This window comes from Scyliorhinus canicula, chromosome 4, assembly GCF_902713615.1.
Source record: "Scyliorhinus canicula chromosome 4, sScyCan1.1, whole genome shotgun sequence".
NCBI lineage: Eukaryota > Metazoa > Chordata > Chondrichthyes > Carcharhiniformes > Scyliorhinidae > Scyliorhinus > Scyliorhinus canicula.
Window position 1 is genome coordinate 385,414 of NC_052149.1, and position 21,240 is coordinate 406,653.

General features: G+C 50.5%; 1 protein-coding gene across 1 annotated transcript in view; it reads right to left on the reverse strand.

Annotated features, from left to right (window-relative positions):
- Positions 1–19,628, reverse strand: part of LOC119964297 (calcium-binding mitochondrial carrier protein SCaMC-1-A-like) — a 33,208-nt gene extending 13,580 nt beyond the window's left edge. The window contains exons 1-3 of the mRNA XM_038793573.1: positions 19,480–19,628; positions 18,151–18,258; positions 10,363–10,530 (exon numbers count right to left, since the gene is read on the reverse strand). Coding sequence (XP_038649501.1) covers positions 10,363–10,530; positions 18,151–18,258; positions 19,480–19,608 — 405 coding nt within the window. The 5' untranslated portion in view covers positions 19,609–19,628. The remainder of the gene's footprint in view (positions 1–10,362; positions 10,531–18,150; positions 18,259–19,479) is intronic.
- Positions 19,629–21,240: the final 1,612 nt, after the last annotated feature.

Below are 21,240 nucleotides of genomic sequence, written 5' to 3' on the forward strand. Positions count from 1 at the left end.
CACTTCCCTCTCTATATTCAGTCTGGTTGTCTTCAAATCGTAGAATTAGGACCAGGAGTAGAATTAAGACAAGGAGGGGAAACAGCATCTACCCTGCCCAGAATCTGATAGGTTTAATACAATCACCTCTCACTCTTCTAAACTCCAATGAGTAGATCCCACTCTGCTCACTCTTTCCTCCAAGACAACCCCTTCACCCCAGGAATCAACATAGTGAACATTATCTGAACTGCTTCAAATGGAAGTCTATCCTCTTTAAGTAAGGAGACCAGAACTGTTCACTGTACACTAGGTGTGGTCTCATCAATGGCATGTACAGTTGGAGTAAAACTTCATTATTTTATATTCCATCCCCTTAGTAACAGAGGCAGAGTGGAGCTTGACGCAGAGTGAGCAGATACAAATGTAGTCATTGGGATTTCAAATATCAATATATATATATTAAATATCTGGCCTACAGTTTGCATTTACCATAGAATCATAAAATATCTGCCATAGAATCCTGACAGTGCCATTCGGCCCATCGAGTCTGAATGTGCAAACACCACACGGACAGTGACCCGGGGCCGGGATCGAATCCAGGTCCTCGGTGCTGTAAAGCATCAGTGCTAACCACCGAGTCACTGTTCCGCCCTTCGTAGGAGAAACTAGAACCCAAGGGCACGTTTCGGCCCAAGACCTGAAGGTGGGCTTGGAAGAAAACACTTGTATGTACGTGGCGATCCCAGGAAAGGAACATCAGAAGGAGAAATTGAAACACTGGATATGGATTCTTGTTGAAGGAGTGTGACCAGAGCATTGCGTACAATTCTGGTCGCCTCATTATAGGAAGGACGTGGAAGCTTTGGAACGGGTGCAGAGGAGATTTACCAGGATGTTGCCTGGTATGGAGGGAAAATCTTATGAGGAAAGACTGATGGACTTGAGGTTGTTTTCGTTAGAGAGAAGAAGGTTAAGAGGTGACTTAATAGAGGCATACAAAATGATCAGAGGGTTAGATAGGGTGGACAGCGAGAGCCTTCTCCCGCGGATGGAGGTGGCTAGCACGAGGGGACATAGCCTTAAATTGAGGGGTAATAGATATAGGACAGAGGTCAGAGGTGGGTTTTTTACGCAAAGAGTGGTGAGGCCGTGGAATGCCCTACCTGCAACAGTAGTGAACTCGCCAACATTGAGGGCATTTAAAAATTTATTGGATAAGCATATGGATGATAAGGGCATAGTGTAGGTTAGATGGCCTTTAGTTTTTTTTCCATGTCGGTGCAACATCGAGGGCCGAAGGGCCTGTACTGCGCTGTATCGTTCTATGTTCTATGTTATGCAGCCTCAGAACTACAACCCTGCTCTTGTATTCTAGCCCTCTTGACCCGACTGAACCTGCACATTAATCTAAAGAGAATCGTGAACAAGGACTCCCAAGTCCCTTTGTGCTTCTGATTTCCCAAGCATTTCCCCATTTAGAAAATAGTCTATGCCTCCATTTCTCCTTCCAAAGTGAATAACCTCACACTTTTCCACATTGTATTCAATCTGCCACTTCATTGCCCACTCTCCTAGCTTGTCCAAATCCTTCTGCAGCCCCCTTCCTTCCTCAATACTACCTGTCCCTCTACAGATCTTTGTATCACCCACAAACTTCGCAACCGTGCCGTCAGTTCCTTCTTCCAGATCATTAATGTACATTGTGAAAAGTTGTGGTCCCAGCACAGATCCCTGAGGCTACACCAGTAGTCACCGGCTGCCATCATATTTATTTATTTTTTTCTTTTAAAATTTAGAGTACCCAATTATTTTTTTTTCCCAATTAAGGGGCAATTTAGTGTGGCCAATCCACCCAATGTGGTTGTGGGGGTGAAACCCACACAGACACGGGGAGAATGTGCAAACTCCACACGGACAGTGACCCATGGCCGGGATCGAACCCTGGACCTCGGTGGCATGAGGCAGCAGTGCTAACCACTGTGCCACCGTGCTGCCCTGTCTTCCTGAGCGCCAAGCCAGTCTACTGCTTTAACATCTGACCAGCAGGCCACACAAAAGCTTTAAGGCCAGTTTGGACACCTGGCCCCATCAACCCTGCATCTGTACCATTGTCTACAAACTGACATCTCCGCTTGTCTGTAACACCTCGTGGAGTCACCGCCACCAGGAAAAAGGATTTTAATTCACCAATTTTCAGCCCACCGACGTCGGTGAAGGAATCCCTCCTGGGACTTTGATCCTAGAGCTCACACCAATTAACATTTATTTTCTCTGTGGACTCAGTCCAGTACAACGAACAGAGACAAAGAACAATACAGCACAGGCCCTTCAGCCCTCCAAGCCTGTACCGGTCATGATACCACCCTTGGCCAAAACCCTGAGCACTTCCTTGTGCCGTATCCCTCTATACCCATCCTACCCATGTGTTTGTCAAGATGCCTTTTGAACGCCGTTAATGTATCGGCTTCCACAACCTCCCCTGGCAACGTGCTCCAGGCACTCACCACCCTCTGTGTAAAAAACCTGCTTCACACATCTCCTCTAAACCTCTACCCCCTGGTGACTGGCCCCTCCACCCTGGGAAAGAGTGCCTGCCCATCCACTCTATCCATACCCCTCATAATCTTGTAGATCTCTATCAGATCATCCCTCAACCTCCGTCTAATGAAAACAGACTGAGTCTATTCAGCCTCTCCACATAGCTAACACCCTCCATACCAGGCAACATCCTGGTAAACCTCCTCTGCACCCTCTCCAAAGCCTCCACATCCTTCTGGTAGTGTGGCGACCAGAATTGTGCGCAATATTCCAAGTGCGGCCTTACCAAAGTTCTGTGCAACTGCAGTTATTTTCTCTATCCCGCTCTTTCCTGTGTGAGAGGAGGGAGACATAGCAAACTCTCCTTTTCATGGTTTTTGAATATGTGAAATAAACTAATCTTTTAAGTACATCGACCTGGAGTTTGCTGTGGGGTTGTTAGTAAGAGTCATCAGATCTCACATAAATCGAGGTGCTGGGGAATAAGCCACCGTTTATTAATAAAGAAACAAATCAAATCACCTTTCCGTTTATGGATGGGAGAGAGGAAAAGGTAGTGCTGCTCATTCCTGTCCGTAACACTTCCTTAATAATAGAGTCCAGCATGGGATTAAAATGGATGGTGCTTGATGGTCAGTGCAGACTCGATGGGCTGAAGGGCCTCTTTCTGTGCTGTGAAACTCTATGACTCTATAATGCTGGGCTAACTGACCTGGAGCTCACTGTTTCCTTCTCTCGGCTTCGTTGAAAAGTGATGCAACATTTGCCAACTTCCAATCTAGTGGGATTGTTCCTAAATCTAAAGAATTTTGGTAAATCATACAATAATCATAATCTCTATTATTGTCACAAGTAGGCTTACATTAACACTGCAATGAAGTTACTGCGAAAAGCCCCTGGGTACACTGAGGGAGAATTCAGAATGTCCAATTCACCTAACAGCACGTCTTTCAGGACTTGTGGGAGGAAACCGGAGCACCCGGAGGAAACCCACGCAGACACGGGGAGAACGTGCAGACTCCACACAGGCAGTGACTTAGCCGGGAATTGAACCTGGGACCCTGGTGCTGTGAAGCAACAGTGCTAACCACTGTGCTACCATGCTGCCCCCATAACCAGTGCCTCCACGATCTCTACAGAGATCTCTTTTAGAACCCTAGACTATAGTCCATCAGATCCTGGGGATTTGTCAAATTTTAGTTCCTTAAGTTTCTCCAATACTATCCCTCTGCTGATATTCGAGCTCAGGGATGTTGTAACCCAAAGGTGCACTCAAGTGTCTCCCTTCAGAAATCCCCAGCCAAGGATTGCATGGTAACTACCCGGAAAGTTCAAACTTGTGTTGGGCAATTGTTCTGCAATCGGAATCCCCCAGAAGTACAATACACTGTATAAATGAGCAAACTTTGGTTGGTTCTGACCGTCTTCACAGAATAATTACCCAGAAAAAACTAGAAGAATAGAAACCACTTCTAATCCTGGGTAAGTACTTCCACCACAGGATTTCCATGATTACTCCGAACAGGACCCCTCCGACCAACAGACACCCCCCCCCCCCCCCCCCCAACCACTGACTGCCTAACCCCCAAACCCCCACTCAGCACACACCCTTGACCACCCGACCCCATTGACTGCCAGGTCAGCCTCCATTCCCATCCACACAACATATAAACCCACCTCCTCCCTGGCCTCTGCTCCTTTAACTCACCAGCTTGATGGCAGCTAGTGCCATATAAAGGGTGTGATTTCCTTACCTCCGGAACGCCAGCCCATGACACAAAATCTCAAGACAGATCTGGTCAGAAAATCGGGAGAGAAAGGAGCAGCTGGATTTCCAGATAGGAAAGGGGACAATCCAAATCTCATTTCCCCTGCCACCAAACTTCAAGCTCCTTAATTTCCTCGCCCATTTTAGCCCTGAGGTTACCGTCTATTTTTGGTACGGAGCTCGTACTGTGAGGACAGAGGCAAAATATTTGTTTTCTGCCTCTGTGGCATCCACGACAGGTTGTGACAGGACAGCAGAGCTTAGAGCTGATCTGCTGGCTGTAGGATTGTTCAGGTTTGTCTATTGCTTACCACTTCCATTGTTTAGCCGCTAAGTAGTCCCCTGCGTTGTAGCTTCACTATGTTGGCACCTCGGGCGCAAACTACCGGCCATGTCACGCCAGGCGAGAGTGGACCGGCCGGTTAGATAGCGGGAGAGGCTGTGCCGATCGGTTCCCATCTAACCGGCCCCCTCCCGTTGGCGAGATCAGGATCCCGCTACAATGTGGTGAGAAACCAATAATCGCGGGAAGGACCCCCTTATCGAACAGCCTCCCATGATCTAACTGCCTCCCAGCGAGCGATCACATGGACACTATTTAGTGCCCCTTTTTAAAAATGTGAAGCTGGCGGAGGAGGTGAGGGGCAGAGTCAGGCTGGGCCTCGAGGCTGCTGCTCCGGGGGGGGGGCTGTCCAGGAACGGTCCGGGGGGGTCTGTTGGGAAGGGGGGAGTACTTACCCGAGCAGGGGGCTGCACCCATGGGCCCAGCATGTCACCCCCCGGGTTGTGTCTTCCCTATGAGGGCAGCTCCAGCTCCGTCCATCCCACCGGACACTCCCGTGACAGAGTCCCATCCATGGTGAGGCAGTGATGGGCACTTTAACTCCCACTGACCGTGGTGGCCGCTGATGGGGAATTGGCAATTTTAGCAACGTGAGCACCTCAGTCCCCAGTGGATCCCCGTGGGTAGACTTGCCATGAAGCAGGCGGTAGTTAAAGCCTAGCTGCCCAATCAGACTGAGAGGCCTGGACACTCTGCCCAAACCAGAGGCAGCGGCCAACATCCCAAAACGCAGGGGCTGGGCCTCAGCACTGGGGACATCCCCGGGACCAGAGGGTGGGTGTGTGGACCAGGGAGGGAACCCGGCCGGTCCAGGTCACGTTCCCAGCGGATGTCTAGGGTCAGGGGCCCGGAGGGATCCTGCTGCAGCCGGGATGTACGTGCAGGCCGGATTGGATGGCATCATAAGGGATGGCAGGGAATAACGGTGGGAGAGGTCTGGGGACCTGTGGAACCGGGGTGGAAGCCATAGCTGATTGTGTCCCTCATCCTCTCCAATTTCTTACAGATATCACATTGTGGATGATATTGTGGACCCCGTGGAAGCTGCCTTCGCGGCGCAGTGCAGCTGGCTGGCCAGGCGGTCAGACGCTGGAGAGGACGGCGGCAGCAGCATCGACAGAGGCTCGAGGCCCCACCACATACCCAGAGGACCCGGCCTCAACAAGTGGACAGCGCGGCACCTTGTGGATATGGCACCACGTGGAGAGGAGGATACCTGCCCCTGGTGGCCATCAAGGTCACTGCAGCCCTGAACTTCTACAATTCAGGATCTTTCCAGGGCTCGAGCGGGGACTTGTGTGGCATGGAACAGTCGCTGAAGGTTGGCATGCAGGTACAGCAGGCGGTGAGGAAAGCTAATGGCATGCTGGCCTTCACAGCGAGAGGTTTCGACTATAGGAGTAGAGATATTTTACTGCAGTTATACATGGCCTTGGTGAGGTCACACCTTGAGTATTGTGGCAGTTTTGTCTCCTAGTTTGAAGAAGGACATTCTTGCTATTGAGGGTGTCCAGCGAAGGTTCATCAGACTAATTCCTGGGATGGCAGGGCTGACATATGGAGAAAGACTGGATCGACTGGGCTTGTACTGACTGGAGTTTAGAAGAATGAGAGGGGATCTCAGAGAAACATATAAACTCCTGATGGGATTGGACAGGCTGGATGTGGGAAGACTGTTCCTGATGTTGGGGACGTCCAGAACTAGGGGTCACAGCCCAAGAATCAGGGGTCAGCAATTCAGGACTGAGATGAGGAAGAACTTCTTCTCTCAGAGAGTTGTGAACTTGTGGAATTCTCCACCACAGAAAGCTGTTGGGCCAGTTCGCTGAATATATTCAAGAGGGAGCTGGACGTGGCTCTTGTGGCAAAAGGGATTAAGGGGCATGGCGAGAAAGTGGGAGTGGGAGACTGAATTTGCATGATCAGCCATGATCATATTGAATGGTGGTGCAGGCTCAAAGGGCCGAATGGCCTCTTACTGCACCTATTTTCTATGTTTCTACATTTCTAGAATCTCAATCAACAGCCCACAATTTTGATCAGGGAATCAATTACAGCAGCAAGGAGGGATGACATCTTAGAACACTCTTCAACTGAGGTCATATGGGTAGAAGCCAAAAAGGAGCAATCACATTGCTGGGAGTGTTCTATAGGCCCCCTAACAGTCCGAGAGAAATAGAAGAGCAGATATGACGTCAAATTTCAGAGAAGTGTAAAAATAATAGGGTGGCTATAGTGGGGGGATTTCAACTTTCCCAATATTAACTGGGATAGCCATAGTTTGAAATCATAGAATTTACAATGCAGAAGGAGACCATTCGGCCCATCATGTCTGCACCGGGAGTGTGACCAGCTGCATGTCCTCATGGACCACAGTTCGATTGGAGCAGCGGCTGGATTCAATGCGGAGCATAAAGGGGGCAGAGAGTGTGATAGACACTAGCTTCAGGAAGGTGATCACACTGCAGGTTCAGACAGGTAGATGGGTGATCGCCAGGAGAGGCAGGCAGGTAAGGCAGGAGCCCCCTATGGCTATTCCCCTCTCAAACAGGTATACCGTTTTGGATACTGGAGGGGGGGGGGGGGGGGGGGGGGGATAGCCTCTCAAGGGAAAATACCAGCAGCAGTGAGGCCTGTGGCACCTCAACTGGTTCTGCTGTAGAGCAGGGTCAGGCTAAGTCCAAGCGAGTTATAATAGTCGGAGACTTGATAGACAGGGGCACAGACAGGGCTCTCAGATGATGTGTTGCCTTCCTGTTGCCATGGTCCTGGATATCTCTACCCAGACTTCAGGGGAACAGCGACCACACAACCCTGTCAGTGCAACCTCTGCAAGACGTGCCGGATCATCGACATGGACACCACCTCACACGTGAGAACACCACCCACCATATACAAGGTAGATAGTCATGTGAGTCGGACAACGTTGTCTACCTCATACTCTGCAGGAAAGGATGTCCCGAAGTGTGGTACATTGGCGAGACCATGCAGACGCTGCAACAACGGATGAACGGACATCGCGCGACAATCGCCAGGCAGGAATGTTCCCTTCCAGTCGGGGAATACTTCAGCAGTCAAGGGCATTCAGCCTCTGATCTCCGGGTAAACGTTCGCCAAGGCAGCCTTCAGGATCCGTGGCAATGCAGAATCGCCGAGCAGAAACTGATAGCCAAGTTCCGCACACATGAGTACAGCATTACATTCACCCTCCACCATACTGCCTGGGTTTCCAGAATCCAACTAACTGTCCTGGCCTGGGGTTCCAATCTGCAATTATCTTACAATTGTGTCTCTCCTATATACGCTGTGATTGTGAACTTGCCTCCACCTCACCTGATGAAGGGGCAGCGCTCCGAAAGCTTGTGATTTCAAATAAACCCATTTGTCTTTAATCAGAGTTGTCAGACTTCTTGCTGTCCAGCGTCGGAGGGGCTCGGAGGGCCCGAGGGGCTCGGAGGGCCGGTTCCTGTGCTGTACTTTTCTTTGTTCTTTGTGATTGTCATGGGTTGTTTTTCTGACTGGAAGTATGTGCCCAGTGGTGTCGCAGGGATCAGTGTTGGGGCCCTTGCTGTTTGTGGTTTATATAAATGGTTTAGATCTAATAGGAGGGTTGATCAGTAAGTTTGCGGATGATATGAAAATTGGTGGAGTGCTGGCGTGATGCTGACATTGTGCTCCAGGCTGTCCACTGCGATCACCACCCCAGGAGTGTTGGCCTCAGTGCCACGCATTGCCGGCACCATCTCCTGCGCCCTTCACCTTTGGACTTCTCCAATCGGCTATGGACCTGCCGGAGAGCGGCTCCTATTCTACCGCCGCACCTTATCGTCTCCATCAGCTTTGGGTAACCCTGGTCCAGAGGCTCAGCATCTGACTGGGACTCAGCAGCCCTCCGACTGCTGCCTCGCCTGGGGGTTCCTGCCTCCACCTGATGTGTATCTGCAACTGTGTGGTGCTCACCAGATTGTGCCCCAGAAGCTTTTGGCCTGACTCTGTCTCTGCGCTGGTGGAGGGTGGGGTGACAGCTGTGACGCCTTGACGGTGGCATCCCCGGAGCTCTCCTCCGAGGTGTTTTTTTGGGAAGCTGGGGAGTGGGGGGAAGAGGAGGCACCCCGGATAGGCCCCCACTGCTGGGTTGTGATCCTGCAGGAGAATGGACATGTGGTCAGTGACAGAGAAGGATCATTGTTCTGGCATCAACAACTCATGTGTGACTGGTCATCTGGGTGGGGATTGGTGGATCCTCACCTCCGCAGCGTAGGCCAATCACTCTTACTACCTCCCGTCAGCTGTGGGCCAACTTCTCCTGCAGGGACAGAGAGCGGGCACCGTAAGCCACATCCTGGGTGGGGGCGGGTTTGACAGGAGACAGGCGTGGGCACTACTGGGCATGGTGGGGGGTGGTAGTGGAGGCCAGGATGTGCTGGGGTACCTGGCGGTGTTGTGTTGGGGTGGGCAGTTGCAGGCGTGGGGTCGTTGGGGCGTCCCCGGGGCTGACAGGCAGGATCGGTGCCAGGGGGATGGTGCCAACTCACCCAATGCAGCCCAGTCAAGGTCGTTGAGCTTCATGCAGCACTGGGTGGCGGTCCTTGCCACTGCCTCCCAGGTCGCACTAGCTGCCCAGTGGCCTACCCTCCGACCCCCTCGGGCGAACAGGGAGCGGGCACCGACTCCAGTCTCGACTCCACCCCATGGGCCTGGCCAGGTCGGCATTCCCGAATAGCAGCGCTGGTCTCCTTGGTGGCATGGCTGGGTTCTGTCTGGGGTTTGCTCTCAGGACTGGACGACGTGCTGCTCCCCGGGTGCAGTCCCAGCAAATCAGCTGGAGGGACAGTCATTTGTAACAAAAAGCCCGTGGGGCCTTGTTCAGTGATCTAATTAACGTCAGATATCGGCGATGGCCTCGCCAGGCCGGCCCGGCATTTCCCATTCGCTGCCACAATGAGAACGAATTTGGTTCGATCGCGCCCTTCATTTTTCGGTATGTCTGATGCTGCTCCTGGCCTGCCATGGTTCATTGAACCAGACTCGGGTCGTGCTGAAGTGAGAGATTTGCCAGGCCTTGAGGTTACAGACTGTGGTTGAATATAATTATGCCCACAGCATTTCACGGATGCCCAATTTTGAGTGGCTAGATTTGTTCCGCATCTATCCTATTTAGTTTGCTGGTGATGCCACACAACACGATGGAGGGTATCCTCAGTGTGAAGATGAGGATTTGTCTCCACAAGGACTGTGCGGCGGTCACTAGTACTGGTAGTCTGCAACAGGTAGACTGGTGAGGACAAGGTCAAGTACATTTTTCCTTCTTGTTGACTCACTTCCCACCTACTGCAGGCCCAGTATGGCAGGTAAGTCCTTTAGGACCTGGCCAGCTCGGTTAGTAAACATTCTACCATCGGGCAGGAGATCACACACAAACAGATTCATAAACAGCTTCTTCCCCGCTGTTACCAGACTCCTGAATGACCCTCTTATGGACTGATCTGATCTCTCCACACATCTTCTCTACTGAGTAGTACTACACTTGTGCATTTTCATGTATGGAATGATCTGTCTGGACTGTACGCAAAACAATACTTTTCACTGTACCTCGGTACACGTGACAATAAACCAATCCAATCCAATCGGCTGCATGGAACAGTGAGGGACAGACAAGACTGATCACAGGCCAACCTCCCCTTAAACAACAAATATAAGGAAACATCCAAGATTTTCTTTTAGAACCTACCTCATAGATAGCAAGGTCAATGCCAGCATATGGTATAATACCCAGAATGTTTGGAATGTAACCTTTGTAAAATGCAATCAATCCTTCGTGCTTGATAATTTTCTTGACGCAGTCTCCTACCCCCGAGTATTGTCCTGTCTTTCGCAAAGCCATTCTGGTCTTCATCACCTTGCACAAATCAGCAAAACAGAAGAAGAATAGTTAGCATTTAGACTGAAGCAGAGCTCAATTTCTCCACCATTAAATGGTGAATTCCTGAATAACTTCCCCACAGCAAGGCTTCACAGCTAAACACAGAGGCCAAGGTTTGATTGGCGATCATGTTCTTCACAAAGCTGGAGATTAGATTCTCTGTGAGTGTTCACATGGTGTCAGGAGCTTTATTCTGGTTTTCTCATTGCTGCAGGAGTGGCTAAGACCTCAAACCCATGGAATGTAACACTTCTTGCATTGTAGAAACATTCCAGCCAACACAATAGATTAGCAGACGAAATGTCTGACCCAGCCAGATATGGACAAAGGCAGCTATCTATGACTCCTACTCTCCAATGTGGTGCTAATGGCCCCATTGATAACTGCTCCAAAGCACAATGGGCTAGATTCTGTGCCGGCCGGATGCTCCGTTTTGCCAGCAGCCCGGAGGTTTCCTGACGGGGTGGGGCTGCCCCACAATGGGAAACCCCATTGACCAGCCGATGTACGGAGCATCCTGCTGGCGGGATGAAACAGAAATGTGGCGGGGCGTGGCGGAGAATCCAGCCCAATGAGTTTCGACCAGGGGCCTCGTGAGTTGAATAACTCTAAAGCTTCCACATCCTTCTGGTAGTGTGGCGACCAGAATTGAGCGCTGTATTCCAAGTGTGGCTTAACTAAGGTTCTATACAGCTGCAACATGACTTGCCAATTTTTAAAGTCAATGCCTCGGCCAATGAAGGCAAGCATGCCGTATGCCTGCTTGACTACCTTCTCCACCTGTGTTGGCACTTTCAGTGTCTGTGGATCTGTACACCCAGATCCCTCTGTCTGTCAATACACTTAAGGGTTCTGCCATTTACGGTATATTTCCCACCTGTAATAGACCTTCCAAAATGCATTACCTCACATTTGTCTGGACTAAGCACCCTTCCTCCGCTACCCTGTCTTCTATGATCGAGCCAGTATCCATCTTGCCAGCTCATCTCCTTTTGTAACAGTTTGCCATGAGGGACCTTGTCAAAGGCTTTACCATGTAGACAACATCCAATGCCCTACGTTCCTCAATCATCCTAGTCACCTCCTCAAACGACCCAATCAAGTTAGTGAGACACGGCCTCCCCTTCACAAAACCATGCTGTTTATCAAGATCAGATAGATGTAAAGGGATATGATATAGTTGGGATTACGGAGACATGGCTGCAAGGTGACCAAGGATGGGAACTAAACATTGAGGGCTGTTCAGTTTTTAGGAAGGACAGACAGAAAGGAAAAGGTGGTGAAGTTGCATTGCTGATTAAAGAAGATATTGGTACAATATTGAGGAAAGATATGAATGCAGATGATGTGGAATCTGTGTGGATTGCTTTATCCTGGATGGTGTCAGGCATCTGGAGTGTTGTTGGAGCTGCACGCAGAGGCAAATGAAATGAAATGAAAATCGCTTATTGTCACAAGTAGGCTTCAAATGAAGTTACTGTGAAAAGCCCCTAGTCGCCAAATTCCGGCACATGTTCGGGGAGGCTGGTACGGGAATTGAACCCGCGCTGCTGGCCTTGGTCTGCTTTACAAGCCAGCTATTTAGTCCACTGTGCTAAACCGACCCTTAATGGAGAGTATTCCCACACACTCCTTGTGTCACATGACTTGTGTCTTGTTGATAGTGGACAGGCTTTGGGGAGTTAGGAGATGAGTTACTCAGCACAGGATTCCCAGCGTTTGTCCTGATCTCATACCCACAGGATTTAGATGGCTATTCCAGTTCAGTTTCTAGTCAATGGTAACCCCAGTAAATTGATAGTAGGGGATTCAGCAATGGTAATGCCAATGAATGTCAAGGGGCAATGGTTAGATCTAAGTGGAGATGGTCACTGCCTGGCACTTGTGTGGTGTGAATGGTACTTGCCACCTCAAGCCTGGGTATAGGCGGCATGGTAGCACAGTGTTGAGCACTATTGCTTCACAGCGCCAGGGACCCAGGTTTGATTCCTGCTGGGACACTGTTTTTGCGGAGTCTGCACGTTCTCCCCGTGTCTGCGTGGGTTTCCTTCGGGTGCTCCAGTTTCCTCCCACAAGTCCTGAAAGACGTGCTGTTGGGTGAATTGGACATTCTGAATTCTCCCTCTGTGTAGCCAAACAGGTGCTGAATAAGGATTAAATCTATTCTGTTTGAGTTAATAAACAATGCAGGTACCATTACAGTACTGGGTGTATTCTACTAGGCCATCAACTATTGGAAAAGGTGTAGAGGAGCAATTTGCAGGGAAATTACAGAAAGGGACAACAACTATAGGGCAGTTGTAATGTTGGACCTTCATTATCCTAATGGAGACCCAGATTATAAAGGGCACAGAGGTAAAGATTTTCTGAAGCATGTTCAGGAGAATTTTCTACATCAATAAGTTTCCGACCCAAAGAGGAAGGAGGTACTGCAGTATTTGGTTCTGAGGTGGATCAAGTCAATAGGAGAACAGTTCGGGATAGTGATCATGAAGTTCAGGTTAGATTTGGAAAAGGACAACAAGCAACCTGAATAATAAAATAATTAATTTGAGAAGGGCCAACTTCAGTGGGGTGAGAATGGACCTGACCAGGGTAAACTGGAATGAAAGATTGGCAGGCAAAACTGGAATTGAACAACGGGTTCTCTTTAAAGAGAAGCTAATTCAGGTACAGTCAAGGTACATTTCCACAAAGGGGAAAGTCAGGAAAAACAGGACCAGAGCTCCCTGGATGGTGATTTTCTTATTCTTTAAGGGGGTGAGGGCACCATTTTTATGAATGTTTCTCTTGTGGGAGAATCCAAAACTAGGGGGGGGGAGGGCACTGTTTATTAATAAGGGGTTTCCCATTCAAGGCAGATGAGATTTTCTTTCCTCTCTGAGGGTTTTCTGGAACTCTCTTCCTCAAAAGCCAGTGGAAGCAACATTTTTGAATATTTATAATGCAGAGCTCGATAGATTTTTATTCACAAGGGGAGGGGGTGAAAGGTTATTGGGGAGTCAGCAGGAATGTGGAGTGCAGGTTAGCTGTGATCTTATTGAATGGCAGAGCAGGCTCGAGGGCTGGGGGGTGAATGGTCGACTCCTGCTCCTTGTTCCTATGTTGGTGATGCTGGTGAGTTGCCTTCTGATGCAGTCCTTTTGGGTAGATACATCCACAATGCTGTTAGGGAGGGAGTTCCGGGATTCTGACCCAGTGACAGTGAAGGAAGAAGGAAGAAGTTAGAATGATGTGTGGTTTGGAGGGGAACTTACAGGTGGTGGTGTTAGTAGAGATTGTGGGTTTAGAAGGTGCTGTTAAAGGAGACTTGGTGAGTTGCTGAAAAAAGTGTTAGAGTAAGATGAAGGATAAAAAAAGGGTCAAATAATTATAATAGAGAACCAGGCTGAATATAGAACATTCAGATGACAGGAAGAGATTTGCAGTTAGCAGAAAGGGGAATGCAAATGAACATATAAATAGCAAAAAGGTGTTTAGGGGTAGAGTAGGGCCAATTAAAGCCAAACTAAGCGGATGTATGGGTGGAGGCACAGCTCAGGTATTAAATGAGTACTTTGCATCTGACTTTATGAAGGAAAAGATGCTGCCCAAGTTGTTGTGAAAGAGGAGGTCGTCAAGACGCTGGATGGACTAAAGGTTGTACAAGATGAGGTATTATAAAGGCTGTCTGTAATTCACGTTGATTATTCAATCAGGACCAGATGTGACACAGCCCTGCATACCGAGGGGAGGAATTGAGGAAATTGCGAAAGTACCGGTCATAATCTTCGATACTTCCTCACTCGGGCTAGTGCCAGAGGACTGGAGAATTGCATAAGTTACACACTTGTTCAAAACGGATGCAAGATAAATCCAGTAAGTACTGGCCCGCCAGTTTCACTTTCGTGGTGGGACAATAATCCAGAACAAAATGAGCAGATCACTTGTATAAGGATAGATTAATCCAGGAAAACCAGCACAAATTTTTTCATCAAGTTAGTTAAACACAATTTTGCTTTTGCATTTGTTGGTGAGGTAACAGAGAGGGTCCGGGGAGGTGGTGGCATTGTGGCATTGTCACTGGATTAGTAAACCAGAGACCCAATGTAGCAACATGGATACAAAACTGGCTGAGTGATCAGGAACAGAGTCGTGCCAATGGTTGTTTTTCTAGTTGGAAGGAGGTTTACATGGAGCTTCTCAGGGGTTGGAACTAGCTATTATTGAACTCTATTAATGACCTTGCCGTGGGTGCATAGGGCACAATTTTAAAAATTGTAGATGATAGAAAACCTGGACAGTGAAGAGGGTGGTGTAAACATCAAGAAAACATCAGGCAAATTGGTGGAATTGGCAGACACATGGCAATCAAATGCAGAGAAAAGTGAAGGAATATATTTTAGCAAGAGCAAGAAAAAATAAAAATAAATCGCCCGGCGCCAGTCCGGCGATTCTCCGGGACCCGAGAATCGGCGTTTTGGCGGAGTACGCCGTGCGGCTGGGGGCCCATTGCCAGAGGCCTGCCCAGCGATTCTCCGCTCCCAACCGCCGAGTTCCCAAAGGCATGGCTCTAACCACCTATTGCCGTTCGGGATGCTCGCGTGGCGGCTGCGGACACAGGCCACGGCCACACTGGTGGGGGGCGGGGGGATCAAACACCGGGGGGGGGGGGGGCTTATGGACGGATGGGGGACAGATCTGGGCCGATCGGGGGGCCTACTTCTTGCAGCTGGCTCCGCGGGCCAACTCCGCCACGGAGCTCGGCGCGGTCGCTGGAGGCCTCCGCCGTGTGCGGACTCGAAACCGGAGGTGCGGGGGCCCATATCCACAGCTAAAGCTGTGAGAATCACCCTGGGTCTCTGCTAGCCCCCTGCAGGGCACTGAATCGGCTCAAACTGTCTTCAGGAATTTTCGGAGTGAAACGCCAGCGTTTTTACGCGGCTGTGGGGACATAGCTCCATTTTAGAGAATCCAGTCCAGGGAGTCTGCTGTATATGTGCACAAGACATTGTAGGTAGCAGGGTAGGTTTAGGAAGGGGTTAATAAGCCATCTTGGCTTTAAAAATACCGGCACGGGATACAAATGCAAGGAAATGATGATGTGTCTAATTCTGGATACTGCACTTTCGGAAGGATGTGCAGGCTTTAGAGAGGGTGCAGAAACTATTGAGGAGAATGGTTGAAGGAATGTGGAAATTCAGTTATGTGGATAGAGTGGCAAAGCATGGTTTTGCGAAAAGAAAATTTGTTAGAGTTCTTTGAAGAAGCAACGTGGATAAAGAGGAACCTGTGGATGTGCTGTACTTAGATTTCCAAAAGACATTTGACAAGGTCCCACATCACAGATCACACTGTGCAGAAGGGGCCCTTCGGCCCATCAAGTCTGCACCGCCGCATGAAAAACACCTGACCTGTCTACCTAATTTTTATTTGCCAGCACTTGGCCATTGCCTTGAATGCTATGATGTGTCAAGTACTCATCCAGATACTTTTTAAAGGTTACTACACAAAATAAGAGCTCATGGTTAGCTAACAGGAATCAGAGAGTTGGCATAAAAGAGTCATGGAAACATAGAAAATAGGAGGAGGCCATTCGGCCCTTCAAGCCTGCTCTGCCATTCATTATGATCATGGCTGATCATCCAACTCAACAGCCTCATCCCGCTTTCCCCCATATCCTTCGATCCCCTTCACCCTCAGTGCGATATCTAACTGCTTCTTAAAAACATACAATGCCTCAACTACTTCCTGCTCTCTGGGTGAAGAACTTTCTCCACATCTCCTGTCCCAAATGGTCTACCCCGTATCCTCAGACTGTGATCCCTGGTTCTGGACACACCCCATCGTCGGAACATACTTTCTGTATCTACCCTGTCCAGTCCTGTTAGAAGTTTATAGGTTTCTATGAAATCGCCCCTCAGTCTTCTGAACTCCAGCGAATACAATCCTAACCGATTCAATCTCTCCTCGTACGTCAGTCCTGCCTGGAACATCATTCCTCAGAAAAGGAGACCAAAACTCCACACAATATTCCAGGTGTAGCCTCACCTGTATAATTGCAGCAATACATCCCTGCTCCTGTACTCGAATCCTCTCGCAATGAAGGCCAACGTACCATTTACCTTCTTTACCGCCTGCTGTACCTGCGCACTCACCTTCAGTGACTGGTGTATGGGGACACACAGGTTTTGTTGCACATTCCTCTCTCCTAATTTACAGCCATTCAGATAATAGTCTGCCTTTTTTGCTACCAAAGTGGATAACCTCATTTATCCGCATTATACTGCATCTGCCATTCATTTCCCCACTCACTCAACTTGTGCAAATCACACTGAAGGATCTCTGCATCCTCCTCACAGCTCACCCTCCCACCCAACTTGGTGTCAGCTGTAAATTTGGAGATATTAAATTTAGTTTCCCTTTGAACGCCGCAGCCAATTGGGGACGGCTCCTGGCCGGCATTCTTAAAAGTTGGTTGCGGCTGTTGGGCACTTCTTCCCGCGTTCGGGAACGCCGCGACCCTCCCAACACCCACCCGGGAGTTGCGACCCAGAGTTTGAAAAACCATGTTCTAAAAGAATGGGATCATTGTCATTCACGATTTACATAAAGGATTTGAACTCGGAATCCGAATTAGGGGTGATAGTTAATTTGGAGGAGAGCTACAACAAAATCCTGGACGGCACTAATAAACTTCCAGAATGGGTGAGCAAATCAACTTTAATATTGAAACAAGCAATGATACACTTGAGGAAGTAGGGTGACTAAAGGGGCCATGTATTCCTCAGAAAATTAGTGCCACGATGTGCTGAAGGAATAGAGGGATCTGAGGCTGTTAATACACAAATTATTTAAAGTAGGAATCAATACTAGGGGCAGCAGGGTAGCATGGTGGTTAGCATCAATGCTTCACAGCTCCAGGGTCCCAGGTTCGATTCCCGGCTGGGTCACTGTCTGTGTGGAGTCTGCACGTCCTCCCCCTGTGTGCGTGGGTTTCCTCCGGGTGCTCCGGTTTCCTCCCACAGTCCAAAGATGTGCGGGTTAGGTGGATTGGCCATGCTAAATTGCCCGTAGTGTCCTAATAAAAGTAAGGTTAAGGGGGGGTTGTTGGGTTACGGGTATAGGGTGGATACGTGGGTTTGAGTAGGGTGATCATGGCTCGGCACAACATTGAGGGCCGAAGGGCCTGTTCTGTGCTGTACTGTTCTATGTTCTATGTTCTATGTTAATACAGGTCAATAGGCTAAAACAAGCAAATGCAAGCACTGATTTAAGAGTGATAGAATTGATAAGCAGAAAAGTTACATTTAACTTGGATAGAACTTATATTTACTCTTGGACCACTGTAAAGTTCTGGTCTCCACACTATACAATGAATACTGAGGCACTGGTGAAGGTACAAATCCCCTAGTCGCCACATTCTGGTGCCTGTTCGGGTACACTGAGGGAGAATTCAGAATGTCCAATTTACCGAACAGCACGTCTTTCGGGACTGCCAAAGGCCTGTTAAACTGACTTGACTGATTCTCTGCAGTAAATATTTGCGAATTGCTCTAGAATTAGCTCCTGAATATCAGTGCCAGATTTTGGGTGTTTCACTAAATCCAAACCTACCTCCATTGGATAAATAATGGTTTGAGCTGTGGCCCCAGCCAGTGATCCTGAGAGGAATCGCTCAGCAGTTGTGATGTTTTGCTTGTCCCTCGCAAACAATTTCTTATACTGCAGAAAATGGAAGAAAGGTCAAGTGCTAGAAAATCAGAAGCAAGGAAACCATTTTCTATTACCTCATCCTGCGGAACAAATCTGGTTCCCACAACCAACACAGACCCAACTCCCACAACCAACACAGACCCAACTCCCACAACCAACACAGACCCGCCCGGAACCAACACAGACCCGACTTCCGGAACCAACACAGACCCAACTCCCACAACCAACACAGACCCAACTCCCAGAACCAACACAGACCCTCCCAGAACCAACACAGACCCAACTCCCAGAACCAACACAGACCCTCCCAGAACCAACACAGACCCAACTCCCAGAACCGGCTCCCAGAACCAACACAAACCCGACTCCCGGAACCAACACAGACCCTCCCGGAACCAACACAGACCCTCCAGGAACCAACACAGACCCTCCCGGAACCAACACAGACCCGACTCCCAGAACCGATACCGTTCCACCTCCCGGAGTCGACACCGATCCAGCTCCCGGAGTCGACACTGATCCGTCTCCCGGAGTCGACACCGATCCAGCTCCCGGAGTGGACACCGATCCGGCTCCCGGAGTGGACACCGATCCGGCTCCCGGAGTGGACACCGATCCGGCTCCCGAGGGGACACCGATCCGGCTCCCGGAGTGGACACCGATCCGGCTCCCGGAGTGGACACCGATCCGGCTCCCGGAGTGGACACCGATCCGGCTCCCGGAGTGGACACCGATCCTGCTCCCGGAGTGGACACCGATCCAGCTCCCGGAGTGGACACCGATCCGGCTCCCGGAGTGGACACCGATCCGGCTCCCGGAGTGGACACCGATCCGGCTCCCGGAGTGGACACCGATCCGGCTCCCGGAGTGGACACCGATCCGGCTCCCGGAGTGGACACCGATCCGGCTCCCGGAGTGGACACCGATCCGGCTCCCGGAGTGGACACCGATCCGGCTCCCGGAGTGAACACCGATCCGGCTCCCAGAGTGGAGTGCTGATCCTATTCCTGGAACAGGCATCAATCCCAACACTGATCCTGTTGTTAATGGCCGCTCACACGTGCCAATATTTCTGAACCCCTCTCTCTTGCTTTCCAGAGGCTGTGTCGTTGCAACGATGACAATCTCCACAAACACAAATTACTCGGTTATTATTCACAGAGCAACATTTCCTCCCTCAGCAAAATCTGCTTTTTTGCAAAGTTAGTACGAGTTCTTCCAAACACGTACCTGCTCATAGGCCATGAATTTAATGGCTGTTTCTGGTGCTATTTTCACCACATTCATCCCATTTCCTCGCCACAAAGACACCACTCCTCCTTCTTTAAGCATCTGCTTGAATCCACTGAATATATTCATTTGGTTCGATTTGGAAGCATGGACCTAGTTTTAAAACAATATAAACTTGTTAAAATATCAACTAAATACCCAAGTGTACAATATAATAGGCACGGTGCAGAAACAGGGATTTTTTATTTTATTCTTTCCTTGGCTATGGGCGTGGCTGGGTGTGGCTATGGGTGTGGCTATGGGCGTGGCTGGGTGTGGCTATGGGTGTGGCTATGGGTGTGGCTATGGGTGTGGCTATGGACATGGCTATGGGTGTGGCCGGGCGTGGCTATGGGTGTGTCTGGGTGTGGCCGGGCGTGGCTATGGGTGTGTCTGGGTGTGGCCGGGCGTGGCTATGGGTGTGGCTATGGGTGTGGCTATGGATGTGGCTATGGGTGTGGCTATGGACATGGCTATGGGTGTGGCCGGGCGTGGCTATGGGTGTGTCTGGGTGTGGCTATGGGCGTGGCTATGGACGTGGCTATGGGTGTGGCCGGGCGTGGCTGGGCGTGGCTATGGGTGTGGCCGGGCGTGGCTATGGGCGTGTCTGGGTGTGGCTATGGGCGTGGCTATGGACGTGTCTGGGCGTGGCTGTGTCTGGGCGTGGCTATGGGCGTGGCTATGGGCGTGGCTATGGGTGTGTCTGGGCGTGGCTATGGGCATGGCTATGGGCGTGGCTGGGCGTGGCTATGGACGGGGCTATGGACGTGGCTGGGTGTGGCTATGGGCGTGGCTATGGGTGTGGCCGGGCGTGGCTATGGGTATGTCTGGGTGTGGCTATGGACGGGGCTATGGGTGTGTCTGGGTGTGGCTATGGGTGTGGCCGGGCGTGGCTATGGGCGTGGCTGGGTGTGGCTATGGGTGTGTCTGGACGTGGCTATGGGTGTGGCTATGGGTGTGGCTATGGGTGTGGCTATGGGTGTGTCTGGACGTGGCTATGGGCGTGGCTATGGACGTGGCTATGGGTGTGTCTGGACGTGGCTATGGGTGTGTCTGGACGTGGCTATGGGTGTGGCTATGGGTGTGGCTATGGGCGTGGCTATGGGTGTGGCTATGGGCGTGGCTATGGACGTGGCTGGACGTGGCTATGGGTGTGTCTGGACGGGGCTATGGGTGTGTCTGGACGTGGCTATGGGTGTGGCTGGGTGTGGCTATGGGTGTGGCTATGGGTGTGGCTATGGGTGTGGCTGGATGTGGCTATGGGTGTGGCTGGACGTGGCTATGGGTGTGGCTATGGGTGTGGCTATGGGTGTGGCTATGGGCGTGGCTATGGGTGTGGCTATGGGCGTGGCAATGGGTGTGGCTGGACGTGGCTATGGGTGTGGCTGGGCGTGGCTATGGACGTGGCTATGGGCGTGGCTATGGATGTGGCTATGGGTGTGGCTGGGCGTGGCTATGGACGTGGCTATGGGTGTGGCTGGGCGTGGCTATGGACGTGGCTATGGGTGTGTCTGGGAGTGGCTATGGGCGTGGCTATGGGTGTGGCTATGGGTGTGTCTGGGCGTGGCTATGGGTGTGGCTATTGGCGTGGCTATGGGTGTGGCTATGGGTGCATCTGGGCATGGCTATGGGTGTGGCTATGGGTGTGTCTGGGCGTGGCTATGGGTGTGGCTATGGGTGTGGCTATGGACGTGGCTATGGACGTGGCTATGGACGTGGCTA